This window comes from Lagenorhynchus albirostris, chromosome 1 (assembly GCF_949774975.1).
Source record: "Lagenorhynchus albirostris chromosome 1, mLagAlb1.1, whole genome shotgun sequence".
Taxonomy (NCBI): Eukaryota; Metazoa; Chordata; class Mammalia; order Artiodactyla; family Delphinidae; genus Lagenorhynchus; species Lagenorhynchus albirostris.
Genome location: NC_083095.1, coordinates 189,369,197 through 189,397,038, shown reverse-complemented (window position 1 = coordinate 189,397,038; position 27,842 = coordinate 189,369,197). Strand labels below are relative to the sequence as shown.

At 38.2% G+C, this 27,842-nt stretch overlaps 1 protein-coding gene and 1 long non-coding RNA gene across 2 annotated transcripts in view; one reads left to right on the top strand and one right to left on the bottom strand.

Moving 5' to 3' along the window:
- Positions 1-27,842, top strand: part of ZEB1 (zinc finger E-box binding homeobox 1) — a 191,014-nt gene that overhangs the window by 138,391 nt on the left and 24,781 nt on the right. Inside the window, exons 3-4 of the mRNA XM_060162798.1 lie at positions 6,846-6,908; positions 14,130-14,291. Coding sequence (XP_060018781.1) covers positions 6,846-6,908; positions 14,130-14,291 — 225 coding nt within the window. The remainder of the gene's footprint in view (positions 1-6,845; positions 6,909-14,129; positions 14,292-27,842) is intronic.
- LOC132504406 (uncharacterized) lies at positions 24,061-24,717 on the bottom strand. Its single transcript, XR_009534873.1, has 2 exons — positions 24,655-24,717; positions 24,061-24,261 (listed from the first exon to the last, which is right to left on the bottom strand). It is a non-coding gene; the product is annotated as an uncharacterized LOC132504406 (long non-coding RNA).

The window sequence follows — 27,842 nt, the reverse complement described above, 5'->3', positions numbered from 1 at the left end:
GTATGATCCTGGATGTGATCTGTCTTCATGAATGTTCTATGTGCATCTGAAAAAGATTAGGTTGAATGTTTTATAAATGTCATTTGGATCTGGTAGTTGTTAATGTCGCCTAGTTCTTTATATCCTTGCTGACTTTAACTGTCTGCTTGTTCTGTCAATTAATGTGAGAGGACTATTGAAGTCTCCAGTTATAATCATGGATTTGCCTCTGCTTTCTGTTCTCTCATTCACCTATTTTGAAGCTCTGTTGCTAGATTCATACAAATTTAAGATTGTTATGTCTTCTTCGTGAATTGACCTCATCATTATAATGTTTCTCTATATCTCTGGTAATTTTCTTAGCTCCAAAGCCTACTTTGATATTAAAATACTCACCCTAGCTTTCTTTTCATTAGTGTTTGTATGGTATATCTTTTTCCATCCTTTTACTTTTAACATACCTGTATCACTACATTTGAAATAACTTATTTGTAGAGAACTACAGATGGAGCTTGCTTTTTAAAATCTGTTCTGACAATCTCTGTCCCTTTATTGGCTTGCTTAGGCCATTTATATTTAATGTAACTTTTGGTGTTTGGGTTTAGGTTTATGATTGTATATTATTTGTTCACCGTTTCTTCATTCTTCTGTTTCTTCTTTTCCTGTCTTTTTTGGACCATTTGAATATGTTTTAGTATTACATTTTCACTTATTTATTTCATTTTGGACTATCTCTTTGTATAGTTTTTTTTAGTAGTTGCTCTGTTTTTTAAAATTTTTTATTGGAGTATAGTTACTTTACAATGTTGTGTTTATGCTGTACAGCAAAGTGAATCACCTATATGTATACATATATCCCCTCTTTTTTGGATTTCCTTCTCATTTAGGTCACCACAGAGCATTGAGTAGAGGTCCCTGTGCTATACAGTAGGTTCTCATGAGTTATCTATTTTATACATAGTACCAGTAGTGTATATATGTCAATCCCAATCTCCCACTTCATCCCAAACCCGCCCCCCCCTTCCCCCCTTGGTATCCATACATTTGTTCTCTACGTCTGTGTCTCTATTTCTGCTTTATAAATAAGACCATCTATACCAATTTGTTCAGATTCCATGTATGAGTTAACATACGATACTTGTTTTTCTCTTTCTGACTTACTTTGCTCTATAGATTTGAATGTTGCATGCTTTTCACAGTCTACTTAGAATCAGTATTTTACCAAGTGAAATATAGAAACCTTGCACCCACTGGGTCCCTTTACCCTCCTTCCTTCATGTTGTAGTTGTCACATGTAGTTGTCATTTCTCATGTTCTCCTTCATTCCTGACATTTCAAGTTTCCTTCTAATAGCATTTCCCCTTCTTTATGAAGATCTCCTTCTAGCAGTTCTTTTAGATGAGGTCTCCTGTCAACGAACTCTGCTAGGTTTCTTTTATCTAAGAATCTCTTTATTTTACCTCCAGTTCTGAAGTGTATTTTCACTGGATGTGGAATTTAGGGTTGAGAGGCTCTTCTTTCTTTTAGCGCTTTAAAAATGTTCCACTTCCTTATGGAATCCTTAATTTCTAATGATAAATATGCTGTCTTTTGAATCATTCTTCCCTTTATAGTCATGCTACATTTTCTCTCTTTTCAAGATTTTTTTAATTTTAGTTTTCAGAGTTTGACTCATGATCTGGGCCTGGATTTGGGGGGCTTTACCCTATTTGAGATTCAGTTAAACTCTTGAATCTATTAATTTGTGTCTTTTGTTAAATTTGGGATGTTTTTAGACATTATTTTTTCAAATATTTTTTTCTGTGTCATTCTCTTTCTGGGACTTACGTGACATGAAAGATACTTTATTATTATCCTACACATCTCAAGATTATTTTTTAATCATTTACTCTCTGTTTTTCAGATTAGATAATTTTTTTTCATTGCTCTATCATCATGTTCACTGATCTTTCCTCTTTCATCTCCATTTTGCTATTGAGCCTATCGAGTGATTTTTTTTTTACATTTTTGTCACTGTAATTTTAGTTCTAAATTTCCTTTTGATTCTTTTTTATATCTTCTATTTGCTGATGAGAGTTTGCTGAGACTTTCTATCTTTCCACTCTTTTCAGGAGTGTTCAGCCTTACTTCTTGGAACACCTTTCCGGTAGCTGGCTTACAGTCTTTGTCCTATAATTTCAACATCTGTGTCATCTCCGTGCTGCCATTTTTGATCACCTTTTCCCACAGGCGCTGCGATTTTCCTGCTTCTTTGTGCGCTGGGTGATTTTGGATTGTATTCTGGACATTCTGAGTATTGTCTTATGAGACCCTTGTTGTTATTTAAATCCTGTGGAGAATTTCTGTATTTTTGGTTTAGCAGGCAATTCAGTGTATCAGGCTGTAAGTTCCAAGCAGCTTTCTGTGGGTTGTGGTTCCAACATCAGTTCAGTTTTCAAGCCTTTGCAGTGCTTTTCAGATCTGTGCCATGCAGTGGCCAGTCTGGGACATGAGTAGTGATCTTATCCCACACTTCAGTTCTCAAGAGTCTGTGGTCAGATCCACATATGAGAAGCTTGGGATGCACCCTGGAGCTCACAGACAGCTTTGTGCAGTCTCTCTCCCACGCCCCTCCCTCTCCACCGTCTCCTCAGTATTTCCAGTTCCTTGGGACTCCCCTGTTCAGTCTTCTGACAAAAACCTGGGACTTTGTTGCCGTACCTGATGCGTACTTCCTGCAACTGTGACTGCGAGAAGAAGGGCCGCGAGAAGACAGGGAGGAGGAACTCAGTGGACATTTGTGCACCGTCTTCGGGCTCTGGTCCTCTGACTGGAGAAGAAGGTCCCTTTCCCTTGGAGTTGTAGGTACCCTTAGGCCCCTTCTGTCCCCATGGCCTCTCCCACCACTGTGGAATGACCTGGGGGCTGGGACACAAGACAAAAGAGGGAAACATGCATATTTCTCCCTTCTTTGAGCCCCTTCCTGCTCCCTGAGCCTGAAGTAGAGGGCTTTCTTAGCACGCTCTTCGTGCCTCAGTGCTGACGTCCAGCTTTTGGGCCTCCCTGAACCCAGGCCGGGGTGGGAGGGGTCACTTCCAGCTCAGTGGCCCAGTCTTCCTCCCCTGCCTGCCTTCCTGCTGTGGTTCGCCTTCCAGAGGCTTCACACTGCCCCTGCCTGCATCCCCCCAGGTGCTCTAGCTGCATCCAGTGGGACACACAGGTGGTTTATCTCCATCTTAACCAAAGCTGACCCCAGGTGTATATATATATTTTTTACCATTATCTAAGTTAACAGGTATTCATGGAGGTTGTGAATTATATTTACTGTGACATTGATGGGCAGTTATACCAAAAGCATATTAATACATATGTAGAACCTAAAGGATATTAGAAGGGAAGATGGCACTGTCTGGAAAGGTTCTGAAAAAGTACATAATGAAACAAATGTTTCACCCCTAAATAAAGTTTGAATACTATACTAATACTAATACTAATACTAATACTAATACTATACTATACTATACTATACTATACTATACTATACTATACTATACTAATACTATACTAATACTACACTATACTATACTATACTATACTATACTATACTATCGGCGTTTGCTTTTTGGATAGTATTCCTATAATAGGAACAGCGGGGTGGGGATAGCAGAGAGCAGGGTCAGGGAAGACTTACAAAATGAGAGACATGTGAACTGATCTTTAAAGAATCAGATTAGTAGAAGTTACTCAGATGAATGGGTAACAGCATTGTCGCAGAGAAAACAGCTTGAGAAGAAGCAGGTATACATGTGCATGGCATATGTGGATGTGTGTCATCAAGGAAGAGACAAAAGCAGGAAAGGAAAATCTGATTCATTTAGCCACTTACTGTGCCTTATTAGCCATTGCTACAAAGTGTTCCCACAGAAACATGTGAAATGGTTAGAAACACCCTGGTATGAATTTCAGAAATGCAAGGTTTAGGATTTAGAACATGTGTTAAATCAGTCCTGTACTTTGCACTATTCTATCTTGCCATTGATAGTAAGCTTCTGGATTTTTAATTAAAATCAATTGCATTTGTCATTCTTACTTTTACTTGCTAGGAATTTCATCCTTTGGCAGAATGAACAAGTGCTGTCTATTTTGATCTAAATGTGTGCTATTTGCCTTTGACTTTTTTAAAACTAAGCTTTCAATTTTGAAATAATTATAGATTCACAAATAATTCAGTTTTAGATCTACAAATAATACAGAGAGCCCTTGTACCTTTTACCCAGTTTCCCCCAATGGTAACATCTTGTAAAACTGTAGTGCAGTATCATAACCAGGATATTAACGCTGACATAGGTGAGATACAGAGCATTCCATCACCACAGGGCTCCCTACTTGCCTTCAGACAACCCACCCTCTCCTCCCCTCCACCCCACCCTTAACCCCTGGTAACCACTAAGCTGTTCTCCATTTTTGTCATTTTGTCATTTCAGTAATGTTATGTAAGTGGAATCATACAGTATGTAACGTTTTGGATTGGCTTTTTTCACTCTCCGTAATTTCTTGGAGATCCACTGAAGTTGTATGTATCAGTAGTTTGTTCCTTTTTGTTGCTGAGTAGTAGTTTATGACTTATTGCAGCTATATTTTACCCTTATTTAAAAAACTAAAGTCTTGTTACTGAGGAGTTTTTCCTTTATGTATTTGCTTTGGAATTTAGACTAAAAGCCAAAGCCTCGGGAGCATTCTAGTTTTCCTTCCTGAGTTGCATTTAGGTGGGTCAGTCATAATGTGTTGACATTAAGTCTTACAGGAGAGAAAGTCTTATGTACAAGTAGATTCAACTACTTTACCCCTCATATTCTTAAAACTAGAAGTAAGATCAGAACACATGAGGGAGAACGCTGCTTGAGAAATATTTAGAACAGCCCCTGTTCCAAGACACCCTCGTGCTGATCCCTGGACAGAGCAGTGGGCGGTAGGGGGGCTGCCCCAGGTAGCAGTCTGCAGCAAGAGGAGTGTGCCCACCTTACAGCCCAGCATCAGCACCGTTTCTGTTTTCATTAGTTGACATGGTTTTAGTCATTGAACCAAAATTCCAGCCCCAGTAATGAGGGAAAGAATGGACACTTCCGGGTTTCGAATTGTGGTGAGTGTGGGACCAGATTCTGACATGCCGCATACTCATCTAAGCAGCCTAGATTTTATTCCAGCAGAAGGAATGAAGAAGTGAATAATTTAATTGAATCGCACACAGTGTTTAAATTAGCTATAATAATAACTGTAAGTAGTAAAATTAATAAGGTCCAAAGTATCACTTTAAACTTTAATATCAGTGTTATCTTCCACCTTAGCAAGTCGTAACTCTGCCTGCTTTGATCTTCATTTGAGGAGAAATAGAGAATGCGCATATGCAATAATAAGTACCTGTATTACTATCATATAATTGCCCACTTGGCACACTGTTTATTTTAGTTTAAGTAGATGCTTTGGAGGAAGAGGAATAAAAGACATTAGAGATTTTCAGACACTTACCAAATACTAGTGTTTATCCTACAGTATTGTTAACACTTGACCAGAGATTTTTAAATTGTCATTTTGCTGATGGCAAATACAAAGTGAGAATTCTTCGGCAGAAGTTAGTCTCATCGTTATCCACTTTAGACAGTGGTTTTTATGCTGATCTAGAGAGGTCTGTGCATATTTTGACTGTTTTTCACATAATGATCATCTTTAAGTAGTAACATAACAGTTACCGAGTATAGAAAATCCGCTGAATAAATCCACCCGACAATCCGGGACACTTAAGGAAATACATGCTTTAATGTGAGCACGTTTTACTTGATTAGTGCTCTATTTCTCAATTCAATTATCAAACTTAGGGGAAATGTAAATCAAGATTTTTGACTGACATATTCAATGGGATTGATTGAAGTGAAGATAACTACACAGTGTTTTAATATGACTGTAAGTCTTCTGATCATAATTATGATATATACTCTGAAAGCAGTTTTTAACTTATCTTTTGTATGTGCACTATTTAGTGAATAAAATGTACCTAAATATATAAAGCCAACTTTCTGCTTGCCTAAATAATGTGCATATTTACTCTGATCTTATGAGTTGATTACAAACATATATAGGTGGCAGAGACAGATAATAGACACCTAAAATGTTTATTAGTACCTACACTGTTATCATTTATTACTACTTGTCAGTAGTTAGAATAATAAATACAGTGAAAGAAAAAGTGTCGTCCACAGGTGTTTGCTCTGGGCACACTGCAGTTCGGTCCAGCCTGCCTTCTGCTTGTCCGGGACTCCGTCTCGTGAGGGGGCCAAGGTGGGGTAGCAAGTAGGCTTTAGGGCCGTCAGACCTGCACGCAAGTCCCGCCTCCACCACCCAGCAACGTGTGTCCTTAGGCAGGTGGTTTAACCTCTTAAAGCCTCATGTTTGGGTGGGATTTTTAAATTTACAGGAAGGTAGTTATGAAGATTAAAGGAAATGAGTTGATAAGGCATCTAGTACAGTGCCCAGTACGTAGCAATCTGTGCTTCGGGAAGGAGATGCAAAAGCGAATCCTACTGCCTGTAGGTAGGTCTCCTCTCCTAAAAGAAAATGCTAAAATCCTAGTATGCTTGTAATTCTAAGACATGTATGCGTTCAGAATTACATATACATCTTCACTTATTTTGCTTCACTAAAATATCTGAGTTTTGTAAAACTATCTGCTTAATTTCTTTAAAAAGCTTTTCCTTACTAGGAGATATTACTATACTTATAAAAGGGAAAAAATCCAAACCAAATATAATCTGCAAGTTTCCTTTTCAGATTTCTAGAAGTTAAAATGTTGGTGAGAGGTGGATCTATTTTAATGCTTTGTTCTTTGATTTTAGCAGGAAAGGAAGGACAAGAAATCCTGGGGCCTGAAGCTCGGGCAGATGAAGTGGGAGGTACAGGTAACTCTTGCCTTTTTCATGCACACTGTCGTCCTTGAACAAGGCCTTTTGTGTCACTGGTTTGTGCATCTGTGAGTCCTGAATTTAGTCTGTTTCCTACTCTTTATCTTGTCCCCTTTAAATGTTTAAATACCTAGGCGTGTGGGACACTGTATGGAAAGTTAGCTCTCTATATTCTTCAAATACAGCGTAAGCTTACAGATTCATGTAATACAGGTTTCCATCCATCAGGATGACAAGTGTACTCTACAGATAATCCCCAAATAAGTATCTGAATGATAATTTAAACTTCTGTCAAATTTTTTTTACCATAGTTATAGAAATACAGATCTAACTATTTTGAGTTTCATTATTAGTTACAAGGATCTACATTGAATTGCCCACAAGACAAGAGAGAGAAAAATAAGCAGATATAATCGCTTATCCAGAAACCAGACTGAGAATCATGGACACTGATGAGTGAACATGTCACAGCAAACAAGAGAATAAACATTTTTCTTGTAATTACTGTGATTGAAAAGGCCAAAATGACGTTGAATTATAGTAAACAGGAAAATTGCTTCTAGGTGACTAAAAGTACATACTCTCTGAGACTTAAGGCTATTCCTCTGTAATGGAGTCAAATCAGATTTAAGAAGCAAAAGAATAAGTGCAAATCTTAAATCCAGATCTTACATATGATAAGAGTAGGCACTTAATAATTGTGTCTCATAAGTCAGTCTTAGAATGTAAACTTCAAAAATAAATTCCAGATTATTAAAGCATTTCCTCAAAATTCTGTACTTAAAAGTAGTATAACTGTATTCTGTATATACAACCATAAATTAGATATTTCTATCATATAGTTTTAATTAAATTTTGGTTTTTTCCTTTGGTTTAACGTTTATAGTTTTTTTTTCTTTGCAGTACATTTTAGGAGTATTCCACAGAGCCTTATAAATTACCTTGTGTTGTGTGAGATGAGTGTGTTTTATAGTAATGTGTCAAAAATAGATTTTCATCCATAACATAAGCGTCAGCCCTCCCGTACTTGTCAGTTCTGTAAAACAAAGAGCAAGTCATTGTACTGTTCCTGAAGGTGCATTCCAGGTTAGCTAAATAATAATGGAGTATATGGTTATGTTGGACTTGCATGAATAACGTATTCAGGTAAGCTTGTTATCAAATATTTGTCAGGCTAACTCACACATTATATAAAATATTTAAACGAGGTATTTGTTATTAGTGAAATAGTGTTAATGAACACAAAAGAATGCTGTTCATTACTCTTTTATTTAATGTTAAAATGTGATGACTTACATTACCAGGGTAATATAAGTTATTCTGTAAAAGATCGTTTGCCCTTTTAGGCAAAATGCCAGCAAAAAAGACATTTACAGTTCCAAGTTTACAGTATTTTACCTCACAATTTGCTCTTCACTACGAAAATGAATGAATTCTTTCAGTTTGGAGTACTGAGTAATACATAATTTCCCTCCCCCCGCCAAAACAGTCACATCTGGAAGATACAGTCACTGTGTATCAGCCAGAGCTGCCACTGAAACACAGGACCCTCTGCCACAAGATGATGAGTCCTGTGCATTATTTCCTTGGAACATGGGGAGTTAGGAGTAGACAGACATTTAGTGAAACCCCGACAAGTGCAGTTTTCAGCAAAGAAGGATGGACATTAGACGTTTGAGACTATTGAGCAGTTAAACTTTTAAAATGATGTTTCGCCTTCGCTTTTGTTACTTCCTTGACTTCTAGGGAATAATGTGCTGACAGAGTCAACAAAAACCTGGCACAAAGGTCACCATCATTAGTTTAGAACTTTGTCAGCTTCTTTCTGTAGCTGACTTCCTTCTGCAATTCACGAAGTGAAGAGAACTATGGTCTCAGCTTAGTATTCAGAGAGTGAAAAATCACCCAAAACAGGCTTTGTTCTTCTAAGCATCCCTTTTCTGTTTATATAGCTGATATTGTGCAGAGTTTTAAAATTGGAGGATAAAGATAGGATACTTTATTCTGATGGGAGTGAAATACTGATGGCCACGTTAAAAATGTTATTTAGTCTTTGCACTAAACATTTGTCTCTCTCTCCTTGCTTTCTCTAATCTGCGATGATAACCCTGTAATTCTGCACTTCGTCAAATGATTATAGTTCTATACTTTGACAGTTAGCTCTGAGTTTTGTCACACCTGAAAGAAAACCAAATTACCATTATGTGTTTCTCTGTGTTTGCTCATCTCTTTAATGTTTAAACACGTAAGGTTATCAGTCTTAGGACGAGGAATTTTGCTTTATAATTGACCTTTTCACAACATGCACTTCCCAACACTTTAAATTTTATGGGTGAAACTGTGGAATGTCTGGTCTTAGCTTGAAATTGGCTTGGTAAATGCAGGTTCGTGGAGACAGTGTACTTTAGTTGGAAAGACGCCAGAATTTGAAAGCAGACTCCTAATACTGAATCATCTGCTCCAATTTAATGTTCACCTTACCAGGACTGCTTTGAGGAAAATAGATGACAATTATACAGCACTTACTGTGTGCCTGGTACAATACTAAGCACATACTGTAGTAATTCATTTAATTCTCACAACTACCCTAAGAGGTGCTGTTATTATTCTCCAGATGTTATATTATACGCATGGATCATGTATTACTCCCCAAGTTTCTGGTGGACATATAAAATTCTTCATTTTAAGTGTAAGTACAGCTGACCCTTGAACAACATGGGTTTGAACGGTGCAGGTCCACTTACGTGCAGATTTTTCCGATAGTAAACACGGCAGTGCTGCAGCCTGGCCTCGGCTGAGTCGAGGATGCAGACCCATGTGTGCAGAGGCCGACGCTAAGTTACACATGGACCTTGGACTGCATGGAGGGTCGGCACCAGTAACCTGCCCCGAGTTGTTCAAGGGTCAGCTGTACTTACAGCCTAATCTCTGGCATATTAAAAATGACATTTCTAACATCACTCTTATATTTGAAATCCTAAGAAATGTAATACCATTCATTTTTAAAATATGAATAAGCTCTTCTTTAAGAGTCAGAAATGTTACATCATAGTGTTTACCCCTTGAACTCATATTTCCATTCTATGTAGCCCATAGAATTTGATGCTAACATAGTGTATATTTCCTGTTCGAAGGTATTTTTGATCAACTCTCATTTCCTTGCAAGAAAAACATGTATAGAAATTGAAATCTAAGTTTCTCTTAAGCTCCCAGGAACCATACGGCTCTTAAGATTAAAAAAAAGTTATGGATTGATTTATCCTATGATTATTAGTCCTACATAGTTGATCACAGCATACATGACAAATTGTAATAAATATGGTTGACCCTTGAACAACATGGGGACTGGGTCACCGACCCTCTGCCCAGTCAGAGTCCACACATAACTGAGAGTCAGTGCTCCCGTGTACGCAGCCCCTCCGTACACAGGACCCCTCCCTGTCCGCGGTTCCATACCCGTGGCCACAACCAACCATGGATGGTGTAGAACTATAGTATTTACTGTATTGAAAACACCCAGTATAAGTGGACCTGTGCAGTTCACACCTGTGTTGTTCAGGGGTCAACTACTGATTAAAGAAAAATGTTACTGGAAATGAGATTAAAGGAGCTAAAGTATTCTTCAATTAGCCCATATATCAGTAGTTTAATGTTGCTTATTCTAGAAGAAAAAGTGTTCAGCATTGATTGTTTCCTTTTTTTCTTTAGCACTGAGATAACCTTATTCTCATAAATAAAAAGGTGAAATACATTTTTGTTATAAATGATTTATTCGATTCTTTACATATTCAGATTTGCAAAGAATTATGGTTATCTATTAATAAAAATATTTTGATGTCTTGTCAACTGACAGTTCTATGAAATGCTCCTTCAGTTTTGTTGAAGGCAAACATGGAAAGCCACCTAATTTCCTAAAGGATTTGTTTCCCAGTCACCAGAATCATTCACTCCCTCATTTCCTGGGACATATGCCAAAAGGCTTTACCAATACTTACTTATCAAAGGACTAATGATATCTGTTTTGGCTTTTGTTACTTTTTTCCCCTCACTTTGAGGCACCTTGTTTAATATATTCAGAAATGGTTGGAGATACTGAAATATTGCTAATTTTAGTACCTTCTGTCAGTACATTTTTTTAAATAAAAATCCTTTTAACATGTGAATTAACTATATTTTGATCAATACCTTAGAGCTATAGACTTAGTTCACTCAATTTCTGGAAAATTTGTACCTAATAACCTTACTAGTAAAACCAGTTATCACTGTTAGACCAATCAGCCAAATCAGACTTTCTCTCAGAAAAAAAAAGGGCGTCTTCATTTTTCTAATTAAAATAAATGTATCGATACACATTTTGAGGGATTTTATAAAATATTTTCTATGAAAAATATATGTTACAAATAATGAGGAATATATAAAGTATAAATAAATACATCTTTAAAATAGAGTATTCAATAATGAGATTAAGATTATTTAGATCTAATCTAATCGTTATGCTTTATAAAAATCTTGGTCTCCAAATGCGTACCTTTACAACCAGTGTGTAGATAAACTTACAACTTATTGAAGATGCAAGGTTTGTGTATAAAATACAGATTATGTATATAATTCTGAAAAACATATACTATTTAAAACCTCATCATACCATCATCTAGCATATATATAGTTACTAGGTTATAGAAAATATAAACATTTTAAAAGTGGAGACTATTTAACTGAAATAAATATTTTTAATATAATCTGATAAAAATATTTTTAAGTTACTTGTCAAATCTATATTTCTGTATAGGAAATTACATAAAATATAAATTTCATTCATGAGTTTAATCTAGTTTAACTTGAAAATTTGAAGTTGCATTGAAAAGACCTAATAACACAGACTTGCACTGCTTTAGTTATTCAGAAGTGCTTATTGTTCTAGCTAATGACAGATCCTAGGAAGGGTTTTCGAGAATACTCTTTGCTTTGCTCCCACCAGCCTCCTGAATAGCAGTGAATGTTTTAATAATAGGGAATGAAACAGGTGAGATCATTAAAGGAAAATTACTCTCACTCCCTCAGGATATATTATATAGCTGAGTTCAGAGCTTTGTAACTGGGGCCAAAATAATCCCCATTTCAATTGCCACACTTTATCCCTGATAGAAATCCATGTAAACAGGAAAGGCTGGACGCCTAGAGCGCTCTTATGTTGCCCTGATTGATCAACAAAGAAGGTTTTCCCCAATCGGTATTTTGAATCGTTTTCCTTCGGCAACCTGGAGGCTTTTTACACTCCGAGGCAATGCACTGTATTAACGTAAGGGATGGAGGGGGAGGGATCTGCCTCTTTGAAGTTAGAGCAAAGGACTGTGAAAAGCAGGGGTAGAAGGAAGAACCTTCAGGATTCTAGGAAGGACCATGCATGGAAGCTGAGGACCTGGAAGTAGATTCCATTTAAACCAACAGTACTGGCTTCCCTTTAAAAGAGCCTCCCCCACCCCACCCCCCGCACACACCACCGGATCCAGTAACCCTGGTTTGGTGGCTCAGAGGCGTCAACTAAAAACTACAGTTCTCAGTACGGTTAACCATTGAACAACACAGGCCTTAGAGTCACCTGACCCTCCCCGCGGTGGAAAATCTGTGGGTAATTTACAGCCAGCCCTTGCAACACGAGGTTCCTCTGTGTCCACAGTTCCACATCCACGGATTCAACCAACCACAGTCATGTAGTACCATAGTATTTACTACTGAAATAAGCCGAGTATAAGTAGACCCACTCAGCTCAAACCCATGTTGTTCAGGGGCCAGCTGTGTACAGCAGATACTAAATAATTGATAGCTCTTGGCTGCATTTAAGAGGAGGAAAAAATGACTAGTCATCATGATTACTATGTCATCGGCTCTAAGTCTGTTAATAGCAGCCACCCTGAGGAGCTGGGCTACTGCTCCTGTGCAAGACTGCTTTGGTAACTGTCGAACAAAAGGATGCCCTTACATTACCATTTTAATTTTTCTTCATTAATTTTTTTGGCTGTGCTGTGTCTTTGTTGCTGCACACGGGCTTTCTCTAGTTGAGGTGAGCGGGGGCTACTCTTCGTTGCGGTGCGTGGGCTTCTCACTGCGGTGGCTTCTCTTGTTGTGGAGCATGGGCTCCAGGTGTGCGGGCTCAGTAGTTGTGGCTTGCGGGCTCTAGAGCGCAGGCTCTGTAGTTGTGGCGCACGGGCTTAGTTGCTCCGCGGCATGTGGGATCTTCCCGGACCAGGGCTCGAACCCGTGTCCCCTGCATTGGCAGGCGGGTTCTTAACCCCTGCACCACAAGGGAAGTCCCACCATTTTAAGCACCAGTTCAGTCTGCTACTTTATAAATTTAGAACTGAGTTCAGTCTGAAGTGTGTGAAGAGGTCAGCCACGAGACACCCGGGGGCCACCCTGACCCAGGACAGTTAGCAGCAGTGTGGAGCAGACCCTCCTCCGGGAGGAAAAGGACGGGAACCCCAGGATACCAGTCCCGCTCTGCAAACACAGCAACGCTCTGGGCTGCCTTCTCCAAGTGAAGACGTGCTGTTAATGCTCGGAACCTTCTGACTCAGGGAAAATGCCTCTCCACCCCACAATTAACATTTACTGAGGAAGAAACACAGAAAGAATAGCCCTGCCTGTATCTGAATACCAGGGTAGATAGGAAGCAATTTTATCAATTTGATACTCTTTGACTCTTATTAGAAGTCTTTCCAACTGTAGGGAACTACTAAAGCTATTTTCTGAGAAATCACATAACTGAACTGAACTTCAGAGCAGTTTGTTATTCAGAGAATGGTTCAGATTTCAAGCACAACTCCAACTAAATATGAACAGTAGGTTGCTAGGAAGGACTGAGGTTTGAGAACTACATTTTTCTCTTTTCCTGTTTTCCTTTATCATTGATTCAGAAACTAAGGATTCAGCCAGCCTTCTCTGTGTCTTGTTCATCAGTAAAATGGAATAGAAGTACAACCCTAAAGCTTTCAAGGGATATCGTGACAATGTCAAGACTTTTATAACATCTTAAACTTATGAAAACGGACTTCTTAATAGATGAGAACAGAACGAGTAAATTTTTAGTGTTCTGTAAATATTTCCTGCAAATTCAAGAACAGTCATTTATTCTCCCAAGATAAACAATTTCTTATTTAGGAAAACTATGTAACAACTTGGTGGTGAAGTTGGTTTTTATAGAGTATGCGTTTCTTTTAGTAAAAGATGATGAATGCGACTCAGATGCAGAAAATGAACAAAACCATGATCCTAACGTTGAAGAGTTCCTGCAGCAACAGGACACTGCAGTCATCTACCCCGAGGCGCCCGAGGAGGACCAGAGGCAGGGCACGCCGGAGGCCAGCGGGCACGATGAAAACGGTAACAAGCATCACGGCCACTTTGTTCTCATCTCCAGAGGATTATTGCTTCCATTACTCTATGTGGGAACCCACTCTACTAGAGGGAATATTTTTGAAAACCAAAATTTATTGCAGGTGGCTGTAGAGGGTGATCTCTTTAATGAGTGGAACACTGTCCATGGTAACAGTATAGCATTGTGTCAGTGGCCTCTCGTGTATATAGTGTGATGCCACCACATGTGCAATGCTTAGGGCAGTGCCTGGACATCGATTTCCATTCACTTACATGGTAGCAAGTAGTAGAAATGGGAACTAGGATGACCCTTAGTGCCCTTTGATTATTCTCCACTGTTCTGGCAAGAAAAGCATGGCTGTCTGGTTCAAAACATACTAATTTGGAGACAGATGGTTTTCCTGTATCTACTTTGGTCCTCTCTGATATGAACAGCCAGTATATAAAGAGTGGTGAAATACAATAATAATGCGTTCATACTCTCCTGAAAAGAAATATGCTGTCATTCTGCCTTCCATGCACTAGAAACAGATGAAAATATTCCTGTAAGAAATTTTACACAGTATCTGTACCAAGAACTAGGAAGATGCTTGGAATGTTTGAGGATATTTGAAGTATTAAGATCCTAAATCTGGTTTGGTTTTTCCAGGGTTCCCAGTTTAATGGATAGATTTAGCTTAATAGCCCAATAATCAACTTTTTAAAAGACTTTTTAGGGCAGTTTTATATTTAGAACAAAATTGTACAGAGGTGCAGAGATTTCCCATATTCCCCCTGCCCATCCCCCATTATCAACATCACTCACCAGAGCGGTACTTTTTTTTTAACCAAGGATGAACCTACATTGACACATCATAATCACTCAAAGACCTTAATTTGCATTAGGGTTCACTCTTGGTGTTGTACGTTCTATGGGTTTGGACAAATGTACAATGGCAAGTATCCATCATTATAGTATCACACAGAGTATGTTCACTGCCCGAGAAGTCCTCTGTGCTCTGCCTATTCATCCTGCCCTCCTCCTTGCCCTGGCAACCACTGATGTTTTTATGCCTCCATAGTTTTGCCTTATCCAGGATGTCTTATAGTTGGAGTCATACAGTATATAGTTATATAGCCTTTTCAAATTGGCTTCTTTCACTTAGTTATGCATTTAACTTTCCTCTGTGTCTTTTCATGGATTGATAACTCATTTCTTCTAAACGTTGAATGATATTCCATAGTCTGGATGTACTGCATTTTATTTATCCATTCACCTACTGAAGGACACCTTGGTTGCTTCCAAGTTTTGGCAATGATGAATGAAGCTGCTGTAAACATTCGTGCACAGATTTTGGTCTGGAAATAAGTTTTCAGCTCCTTTGGGTAAATACCAAGGTGCACGATTGCTGGATTATATGATAAGAGTATGCTTAGTTCTAGAAGAAACGGCCAAACTATCATCCCGAGTGGCTGCACCACTTTTCATTCCACCAGCAGTGATGAGAGTTCCTGTTGCTCCACATCATGGCCAATATTTCACGTTCTCAGTGTTCCCGATTTTGGCCATTCTAATAGTGTGTAGTGGTATCTTGCTGTTTTAGTTTGTATTTCCCTAATGAAATATTATGTGCAGCATCTTTTCACACTTATTTGTCATCTGTATATCTTCTTTGATGAGGTGACAAAGTCCTTGGCCCATTTTTTTAATTCTTTAACTTTATATTGGAGTTAGTTGATTCACAATGTTGTGTTAGCTTCAGGTGTACAGCAAAGTTATTTAGTTATACATATACATATCTATTCTTTTTCAGATTCTTTTCCCATATAGGTCATTGCAGAGTATTGAGTAGAGTCCGCTGTGCCATGCAGTAGATCCTTGTTGGTTGTCTGTTTTATATATAGTAGTGTGCACATGTGAATCCCAATCTCCTCATTTATCCCGCCCCCGCCTTTCCCTTTTGGTAACCGTAAGTTTGTTTTCAAAGTCTGTGAGTCTGTTTTGTAAATAAGTTCATTTGTACTATTTTTTAGATTCCACATATAAATGATATCCTTTGATATTTATCTTTCTCTGTCTAACTTACTTAGTATGATAATCTCTAGATCCATCCATGTTGCCGCAAATGGCATAATTGCATTCTTTTTTATGGCTGAGTAATATTCCATTGTGTATATATACCTATATATACACACCACATCTTCTTTATCCATTCCTCTGTCGATGGACACTTAGGTTGCTTCCATGTCCTGGCTCTTGTAAATAGTGCTGCAGTGAACATTGGGGTGCATGTACCTTTTTGAAGTATGATTTTCTCTGGATATATGCCCAGGAGATGGATTGCTGAATCATATGGTAGCTCTATTTTTAGTTTTTTAAGGAACCTCCATACTGTTCTCCATAGTGGCTGTATCAGTTTACATCCCACCAACAGTGCAAGAGGGTTCCCTTTTCTCCACATCCTCTCCAGCATTTATTGTTTGTAGATTTTTTGATGATGGCCATTCTGAACGGTGATACCTCACTGTAGTTTTGATTCTCATTTCTCTAATAATTAGTGATGTGGAGCATCTTTTCATGTGCTTTTTGGTCATCTGTATATCTTCTTTGAAAGATAAACAAAATAGATAAACATACATTTGTATATTTGGAGAAATACACACTTCTCCAAATGTAAATATATATTTGGAGAAATGTATATTTAGATCTACTGCCCATTTTTTTGATTGGGTTGTTTGTTTTTTCGATATTGAGCTGCATGAGATGTTTGTATGTTTTGGAGATTAAACCCTTGTCGTTCGCTTCATTTGCAAATACTTTCTCCCATTCTGTGGGTTGTCTTCGTTTTTTTTATGGTTTCCTTTGCTGTGCAAAAGCTTTTAAGTTTAATTAGGTCCCATTTGTTTATTTTTGTTTTTATTTTCGTTACTCTAGGAGGTGGATCCAAAAAGGTATTACTGCAATTTATGTCAAACAATGTTCTGCCTATGTTTTCCTCTAAGAGATTTATAGTATCCAGACTTACATTTAGGTCTTTAATGAATTCCGAGTTTATTTTTGTGTATGCTGTTAGAGAATGTTCTAATTTCATGCTTCTACACCTAGCTCTCCACTTTTCCCAGCACCATTTATTAAAGAGACTGTCTTTTCTCCATTGTATATTCTTGCCTCCTTTGTCATAGATTGACCATAGGGGTGTGGGTTTATCTCTGGGCTTTCTATCCTGTTCCATTTATCTGTATTTCTGTCTTTGTGCCAGTACCATACTGTTTTGATGACTGTAGCTTTATAGTATCAGTCAGCCTGCTTCCTCCAGCAGCTCCGTTTTTCTTTCCCAAGATTCCTTTGGCTATTCAGGGTCTTTTGTGTTTCCATACAGATTTTAAGGTTTTTGTTCTAGATCTGCAGAAAATGCCATTAGTTATTTGATCGGGATTGCATTGAATCTGTAGATTGCCTTGGGTATAGTATAGTCATTTTGACAATATTGATTCTTCCAATCCAAGAATATGGTATATCTTTCCATCTGTTTGTGTCATCTTCGATTTCTTTCATCAGCATCTTACAGTTTTCTGCATACGGGTCTTTTGCCTCCTTAGGTAGGTTTATTCCTAGGTATTTTATTCTTTTGTCATGCACTGATAAATGGTATTGTTTCCTTAATTTCTCTCTCTGATCTTTCGTTGTTAGTGTATAGGAATGCAACAGATTTCTCTGCATTAATTTTGTGTCCTGCAACTTTACTGAATCCATTGACGAGCTCCAGTAGTTTTCTGGTGGCATCTTTAGGATTTTTTATGTATAGTATCATGTCATCTGCAAACAGTGACAGTTTTACTTCTTCCTTTCCAACTTGGATTCCTGCTATTTTTTTCCTTTTCTGATTGCTATGGCTAAGACTTCCAAAACTAGGTTGAATAGAAGTGGTGAGAGTAGACATCCTTGTCTTGTTCCTGATCTTAGAAGAAATGCTTTCTGCTTTTCACCACTGAGTATAATGTTAGCTGTGGGTTTGTCATATATGGCCTTTATTATGTTGAGGTATATTCCCTCTTTGCCCACTTTCTGGAGAGTTTTTATCTTAAATGGGTGTTGAAATTTTGCCAAAAGATTTTTCTATTGAGATGATCATATGGTTTTTTCCCTTCAATTTGTTAATGTGGTGTATCACACTGAATAATTGTGGGTACTGAAAACTCCTTGCATCCCTGGGATAAATCCCAGTTGATCATGGTGCGTGATCCTTTTAATGTATTGTTGGATTCTGTTTGCCAGTATTTTTTTTGTTGAGGATTTTTGCATCTATGTTCATCTATGAGATTGGCCTGTAATTTTCTTTTCTTGTGGTATCTTTGTCTGGTTTTGGTATCACGGTGATGTTGACCTCATAGAATGAATTTTGGAGTGTTCCTTCGTCTGCAATTTTTTGAAACAGTTTCAGAAGGATAGGTGTTAACTCTTCTCTAAATGTTTGATAGAATTCCCCTGTGAAGCTATCTGGTCCTGGACTTTTGTTTATTGGGAATTTTTTAATCACAGTTTTAGTTTCAGTGCTTGTGATTATTGTTCATATTTTCAATTTCTTCCTTGTTCATTTTTGGGAGATTGTACCTTTCTAAGAATTTGTCCATTTCTTCTAGGTTGTCCATTATATTGGCATATAGTTGCTTGTAGTAGTCTCTTAAGATCCTCTGTATTTCTGTGGTGTGTCCATTGTAACTTCTCCTTTTTCATTTCTAATTTTGATTTGAGCCCTCTCCCTTTTTTTCTCGATGAGTCTGTCTAAAGGTTTATCTATTTTGTTTATCTTTTCAAAGAGCCAGCTTTTAGTTTCATTGATCTTTTCTGATGTTTTCTTCATCTCTATTTCATTTATTTCTGCTCTGATCTTTATGATTTCTTTCCTCCTGCTAACTTTGGGGTTTTTTTGTTCTTATTTCTCTAGTTGCTTTAGGTGTAAGGCTAGGTTGTTTATTGGGGATTTTTCTTGTTTCCTGAGATAAGACTGTATTGCTATAAACTTCCCTCTTTAGAACTGCTTTTGCTGCACCCCATAGGTTTTGGGTCTATCTATAAGTAGATTCTTGGTTTGCGGTTACCATGAGGTTTTGATACAGCAGTCTATATATGTATATACAAGATTGTTTTAAGTTGCTGGTCTCTTAATTTCAAATGCATTTCCAAATATCCTGCATTGTACTCTCCTCTTCTCATGACTGCTGGTTTTGATAGCATGTTTGTGAGTGGATGATTTCCTACCTTTACTGTATATTTGCCTTGACCAGTCAGCTTTCCCATTCATAATTTTCTTGTTTTCTCTCATGGGCTTTTCTTTTCTGCCTAGAACAGTTTCTTTAGCCTTTGTTGTAAAGCTGGTTTGGTGGTGCCGTATTCTGTTAGCTTTTGCTTGTCTGTAAAGCTTTTGATTTCTCCATCGACTCTGAACAAGAGCCTTGCTGAGTATTCTTGGTTGTAGGTTTTTCCCTTCCACCACTTAAATATATCCTGCCACTCCATTCTGGCCTGCGGAGTTTCTGCTGAAATACCAGCTGATAACCTTATGGGTATTCCCTTGTATGTTATTTGTTGCTTTTCCCTTGTTGCTTTTGATATTTTATCTTTATCTTTCATTTTTGTCAAGTTGATTAACATGTCTCTGCAGATTGCTCCTTGGGTTTATCCCTTATGGGACTCTCTGCACTTCCTGGACTTAGGTGACTGTTTCCTTTCCCATGTTAAGGAAGTTTTCAACTATTATCTCTTCAAATACTTTCTCAGGCCCTTTGTCTCTCTCTTCTCCTTCTAGGACCCCTATAATGCAAATGTTGGTGTGTTTAGTGTTGTCCCAGAGGTCTCTTAGGCTGTCATTTCTTTTCATTCTTTTTTCTTTATTCTGTTCTGCAGCAGCGATTTCCACCATTCTGTCTTCAGCTCACTTATCCATCCTTCTGCATCATTTATTCTGCTATTGACTCTTTCTGGCGTATTTGTCATTTCATTTATTGTATTGTTCAACTCTGTTTGTTTTTTAAATCTTCTAGCTCTTTGTTAAACATTTCTTGTATCTTCTTGGTCTGTGCCTCCATTCTTTTTCTGAGATCTTGGATCATCTTTACTATCATTACTGTGAATTTGTTTTCAGGTAGATTGTCACTTCATGTAATTATTCTTTTGGGGTTTTATATTGTTCCTTCATCTGAAACATATTCCTCTGCCATCTCATTTTGTCTCACTTTCTGTGTTTGAGGTCCCACAGACTGCAGGATTGTAGTTCCTCTTGGTTCTGGTGTCTGCCCCCTGGTGAGTGAGGAATGGTCATGGGGCTTGTGCAGGCTTCCTGGTGGGAGGGACTGGTGCCTGCTGGGTCTTGCCCCTCTGGTGGCAGGGCCGTGTCGAGGAGTGTGATTAGAGGTGGCTGTGGCTCAGGATGACTTTAGGCAGCCTGTCTGCTGATGGGTGGGGCTGTGTTCCCACCCTGCGGGTTGTTTGGCCTGAGGCGTGCGAGCACTGGAACCTAAGGGCTGTTGGGTGGGGCCAGGTCTTGGTGTCAAAATGGCGGCCTCCAGGACAGCTCATGCCAATGAGTACCCCCCGGTACCTCTGCCACCAGTGTCCTTTTACCCACAGTGAGCCACAGCCATCCCTCACCTCCCCAGCAGACCCCTCCAAGACCAGCAGGTAGGTCTTGCCCAGGGTCCTATGAAGTCACTACTCTTTCCCATGTCCCAGCTCACATGAGACCTTATTTGTGCCCTCCAAGAGTGGTGCTTCCATTTCCCCAGTCCTGTGGAGTTCCTGCAGTCAAGCCTCACTGGCCTTAAAAGCCAAATGCTGTGGGGGCTTCTCCTACCAATGCAAGACCTCCAGACTGGGGAGCCTGACGTGGGGCTCAGAACTCTCACTCCTGTGAGAGAACCTCTGTGATATAGTTATTTTCTAGTTTGTGGGTCAAACTAGAAAATAATTAGTATGGGATCTGATTGTATTGCGAATGTGCCCCTTCTACCATTTCGTTGTGGCTTTGTCTTTGGAAGTAGAATTATCTTTTTTGGTAGGTTCCAGCCCTTCTTTGTTGATGGTTGTTTAGCAGTTAGTTGTGACTTTTCTGTCTTTGTGAGAGGAGGTGAGCTCAGGTCCTTCTACTCCACCATCTTGTCCTCCAGGTTTACTTTAATCTCAAGTATGTATTCTTGAACTCAGTAGTTCCAGTGTTGATTTCCTGATTCTCCGTCATGAAGTTGGAGGAGGAAGGGGGCTATGATTTGGCCCATTTTTTAATTAAATTATTTGATTTCTTAGCAGTGAGTTTTAAGAATTCTTTGTATATTTTGGATACTAGTCCTTTTTCAGATGTGTCGTTTGAAAATAGTTTTCCCAGTCCATGGCTTATCTTCTAATTCTCTTCTAGTTCTCGTTATTGTCTTTCATGGAACAGAACTTGTTCATTTAGTGAAGTCCAGGATATCAAGTATCTCTTTCATGGCTCATGCCTTTGGTATCTAAACTGGCATTACCATACCCAAGGTCACATAGGTTTTCTTCTGTTGTTGTCTGTGATCCATTTTGAGTTTTGTAAAGGGTGTAAGGTCTGTGTTTACATTTTTTTTTGGTATGTGGATGTCCAGTTACCTTTGCTTTTTGGGCTGTCTGTTCTGTTCCACTGACCCATTTGTCTGTTCTCTCACCAACACCACACTTTCTTGATTATTACAGCTACATAGTAAGCCTTGAAGTCAGATAGTGTTGGTCTCCCGACGTTACTCTTCACCTTCAATGTTATGTTGCCTCTTCTGGGTCTCTTGCCTCTCTGTATAAACTTAGAATGCCTGTCGTTATCCATAAAATGACTTGATTGGGATTACATTGACTCTGTAGACCTAGTTGGGGAGAACTGACATCTTGACAATATTGAGTCAGTGTTGAGTATCCATGAACATGGAATATCTCTCCATTTATTTAGTTCTTTGATTTTATTCACCAGACTTTTGTAGTTTTCCTCAAATAAATCTTATACATAATTTGTTAGATTTATGCCTAAGTATTTTTGGTGCTAGTGTAAATGGTGTTGTATCAATCAACTTTTAAATGTTTGAAGGAAATCGAGAAGGATGGTACAGAAAACAAAACATTCCATTGTGAAGAGTCAACTGTACCTTCCTTAAATCAGGAATCAGCTATGCAAAAGAGCAGAAAGAGAAGTTTCACTCCAGAATAGATAGGATTTCTGTAACTAATTTGGTGACAAAGGAAAAGGAAGTAGGGTACTCTAGGAATTGTTTCCTGCAGTGTGGCGAAAGGACATGTTTCTGAGAACTACAAGTAATTACCCCCGGGGACACTGCATTTCAGCTTAATGATATGCGTTCTGTTGATCTGTTCGCATATTTGCAGAGTCCGTAGTTATTGGCATTATAATCCTGTCGGGCCTTCGTTTTCTACTTTTGTTTTTTGGTTGTTTTTTTTTTTTCTCTTAAAGAAAATGTGATAACATTTCACCTGAAGAAGCAGTAGCTTACCATAGATATGAAAGGGAAATACAACATTTTAAATGCAGATGTGTATAACTGTGTAACAAAGAGGATTTCAGAAAGTATCAGTGAAAGAAAATAATGAAAACTAAAGAAAGGTTCCATTGCATAGATCAAATAAGGTTAAACTTCATAAAGTCCATTGTTACAAATCAATGCAGTAAAATCCCATAAAAATTGAGGCCTTAACTGTTCTGAATTAGTAAAACATTTTTTGTTTTGTCTAATTATTATTCAATATGTTTTTAATTCAGGAATTCATTACTTTTAGGTATATAATCTAATTTAACTGCTAATACAGTATTTCACAGTAGATTTTCTGTCACACCAGCAACATCTGTTTACATAGAAAAAGTGATTATCTTCAGAAGCACTTAGGTTTTTAGTGTTTTAACAGATTAAACATACCGTCTGCATGTCATAAGTTGTAAACAGGGAAACTTCAACAGATGGATTTATCACAAATTCTGGTTCAGTGGGGAACAAATCAGGAAATTTTTCACAGGTTTTATATCAGTCTGCCTACTAAATGGAAGTTTAAGATACAGAAATTTAAAATGTTTTTTAAATAAGTATATGCATGGTCACAGATACATAAAGAAATTATTGTTCAAAAAATGGTCAGATATAGGTTGGATTTTTTTAGTAGTATTGAATTGCTACCGTAAGTTTATTATAGGAATTCTAAAAAGAAACATTTTTTTCCTTACATGACAATTGTTCATTGCTAAAAAGTGAGTTTTTAAAAAATAATATTCCAGTGCTGGTTTATGAGTATGAACATTCAATAGATACTGATTTATGAAAAGAACTTGCTATTTGAATGTGATAAACTTGTCATTTTATGGATATTTTGTTTACTGATTGGAAGGATTAATGAAGGTAAAGAAGAAAATAGAACGTAATGCAAGCAGACCGCTTATGACCCAGGAGTACAAGGAGCTTGAATCATGGAATCACACTGTGACTGTGGTACTGATGACCAAACACCTGTAACGGTGGACTCTGACGTTAGCCGCTGAGACCAGTAGGATAGACAGACAGTCTGGCAAGGAGAGTGTCCCAAATGTTGATTTCCCACTTGTCTGTACAAATAGGAAATTGATACTAGACAAAATATAACTTGATTTCCCCCCAAAATGTCCTCATGTGGCTACTCTAGTCCCCAAAGAAGGGGGGGTCATGCCAGAGTCATCACTAGGAGAAAACACTCTGGTTCCAGGTGACTTGCGAACTGCTAACAAACAAACAGCATAAACCATGGGGGTCTTGGTTGTTTGCTTTTATTTGTATATTTGATACATATTTCGGCGTATTTAGCTGTGTAGTGTCAGGTGCTCAGCTTAGTATTTGCAGGCCTGCCCTTAAGCAAGACATTTAATTTACATAGACTTGAATTTCAGTAATGGGGCCACATGTTTATGAAGCATTTGAAGAATGTTCCGAAATTTTCTTTGGTGGTCTTTTTCTGTAAGAAATCCACAATGAAGGTAAGATGATATTTACAATAAGCTGTCACTTAGGAACTTATTTCTTTGAAGAAATACATCAAATATGGAAATCTACTCTTAGTTAAATATTAATTGGCCAAAGAAGTATTACATTTTTAGGATTGGCAGGCTTAGATGGTTCCATATATAAAAAATATCTAGTTCACTCCACAAACTACAATTCATCCATAATGCCCTTATTTTCTGAAAGCTATCGTAATAGTCATCCAGCTAAAACTATACAGAAGATGTGCTGGTGTGTTTCGGGAGGAAAAAGAACATGAAGAGCCGTGCAGGGGGCGTCTCAGTGGGCCAGGCCTGGTCTGGCCCCCACTTTTTTGGTCTGAACTCGGGCACAGGGCCACACCTACCTGCAAGGGAGTCTTAGTGTGCTGCTTACTCTCCAAGGACTATAACTAGAGTGTCGTTTTTCTCTAATTAACCATGAAAACGAAGAGAAGAAATATGTTTTAGTGAAAAAGTCACAGCACGCGTTTGACTTCTGACTTCATCATTTACTGGCTGTGTGATTTGGAAGTTATTTAGCCTTTTCTGGGCCTCACGTTCTCTCTTTATAAAATAGAGGGGGAGATCAGTGTGTTGTTTTGAGGATCAAATACAAAGCATAATAATGTCTGGTACATACCAGAGGACCTTGGTGGTAGCTTTGGTAATTTTTTTATAACATCTTTATTGGAGTATGATTGCTTTACCGCGGTGTGTTACTTTCTGCTGTATAACAAAGTGAACCAGTTATACATATACGTACGTTCCCATATCTCCTCCCTCTTGCGTCTCCCTCCCACCCTCCCTATCCCACCCCTCGAGGTGGACACAAAGCACCGAGCTGATCTCCCTGTGCTATGCGGCTGCTTCCCACTAGCTATCTACCTTAATTTGGTAGTATATATATGTTGATGCCACTCTCTCATGTTGTCCCACCCAGCTTACCCTTCCCCCTCCCTGTGTCCTCAAGTCCCTTCTCTATGTCTGCATCTTTATTCCTGTACTTGGACTTGTTTTTCTCTTTCTGACTCACTTCACTCTGTTTGACAGACTATAGGTCCATCCACCTCACTACAAATAACTCAATTTCATTTCTTTTTGTGGCTGAGTAATATTCCAGTGTATATATGTGCCACATCTTCTTTATCCATTCATCTGTCGATGGACACTGAGACTAGTGCTTCCATGTCCTGGTTATTGTAAATAGTGCTGCAGTGAACAGTGTAGGTAGTACATGACTCTTTCTGAATTATGGTTTTCTCAGGGTATATGCCCAGTAGTGGGATTGCTGGGTCATATGGTAGTTCTATTTTTAGTTTTTTAAGGAACCTCCATACTGTTCTCCACAGTGGCTGTATATACATTCCCACCAACAGTACAAGAGGGGTCCCTTTTCTCCACACCCTCTCCAGCATTTATTATTGGTAGATTTTTTGATGATGGCCGTTCTGACTGGTGTGAGGTGATACCTCATTGTAGTTTTGATTTGCATTTCTCTAGTAATTAGTGATGTTGAGCATCCTTTCACGTGTTTGTTGGCAATCTGTGTATCTTCTTTGGAGAAATGTCTATTTAGGTCTTCTGCCCATTTTTGGATTGGGCTGTTTGTTTTTTCGAAATTGAGCTGCATGAGCTGCTTGTAAATGTTGGAGATTAATCCTTTGTCAGTTGCTTCATTTATAAATATTTTCTCCCATTCTGAGGGTTGTCTTTTCATCTTATGGTTTCCTTTGCTGTGCAAGTTTTAAGTTTCATTAGGTCCCATTTATTTTTGTTTTAATTTCCACTTCTCCAGGAGGTGTGTCAAAAAGGATCTTGCTGTGATTTATGTCATAGAGTGTTCTGCCTATGTTTTCCTCTAAGAGTTTTATAGTGTCTGGCCTTACATTCTTTAATCCATTTTGAGTTTATTTTTGTGTATGGTGTTAGGAAGTGTTCTAATTTCATTCTTTCACATGTAGCTGTCCAGTTTTCCCAGCACCACTTTATTGAAGAGGCTGTCTTTTCTCCATTGTATTCTTGGTTTCTTTTATGAAAATTAAGGGGACCATATGTGCATGGGTTTATCTCTGCTCTTTCTTTCCATTGATCTATATTTCTGGTTTTGTGCCAGTACCATACTGTCTTGATTACTGTAGCTTTGTAGTATAGTCTGGAGTCCAGGAGCCTGATTCCTCCAGCTCCATTTTTCTTTCTCAAGACTGCTTTGGCTATTCGGGGTCTTTTGTGTTTCCATACAAATTGTGAAATTTTTTGTTCTAGTTCTGTGAAAAATGCCATTGGTAGTTTGATAGGGATGGTGTCGAATCTGTAGATTGCTTTGGGTAGTACAGTCATTTTCACAGTGTTGATTCTTCCAATCCAAGAACATGGTATATCCCTCCATCTGTTTGTATCATCTTTAATTTCTTTCATCAGTGTCTTATAGTTTTCTGCATACAGGTTTTTTGTCTCCTTAGGTAAGTTTATTCCTAGGTGTTTTATTCTTTTTGTTGCAATGGTAAATGGGAGGAATGCAAGAGACTTCTGTGCATTAATTTTGTATCCTGCTGCTTTACCAAATTCACTGATTAGCTCTCGTAGTTTTCTGGGAGCATCTTTAGGATTAGGATTCTCTATGTATAGTATTATGTCATCTGCAAACAGTGACAGCTTTACTTCTTTTCCGATTTGGATTCCTTTTATTTCTTTTTCTTCTCTGATTGCTGTGGCTAAAACTTACAAAACTATATTGAATAATAGTGGTGAGAGTGGACACCCTTGTCTTGTTCCTGATCTTAGAGGAAATGCTTTCAGTTTTTCACCATTGAGAATGATGTTGGCTTTGGGTTTGTCATATATGGCCTTCATTATGTTGAGGTAAGTTCCCTCTATGCCTACTTTCTAGAGGGAAATGGGTGTTGGGTGTTGAATTTTGTCGAAAGCTTTTTCTCTTTCAGTTTGTTAATAGGATGTATCACATTGACTGATTTGCGTATACTGAAGAATCCTTGCATTCCTAGGAAAAACCCCAACTGATCATGGTGTATGATCCTTTTAATGTGCTGTGGATTCTGTTTGCTAGTATTTTGTCGAGGATTTTTGCACCTGTGTTCATCAGTGGTGTTGGCCTGTAGTTTTCTTTCTTTGTGACATCTTTGTCTGGTTTTGGTATCAGGGTGAGGGTGGCCTTGCAGAATGAGTTTTGGGAATGTTCCTCCCTTGGAAGAGTTTAACAAGGTTAGGTGTTAGCTCTTCTCTAAATGTTTGAGAGAATTCGCCTGTAAAGTCATCTGGTCCTGGGCTTTTGTTTGTTGGAAGATTTTTAATCACAGTCTCAATTTCAGTGCTTGTGATTGGTCTGTTTATATTTTCTATTTCTTCCTGATTCAGTCTTGGCAGGTTGCGCATTTCTAAGAATTTGTCCATTTCTTCCAGGTTGTCCATTTTATTGGCATATAGTTGCTTGTAGTAATCTCTCATGATCCTTTGTATTTCAGCAGTGTCACTTGTCTCCTTTTTCATTTCTAATTCTATTGATTTGAGTCTTCTCCCTTTTTTTTCTTGATGAGTC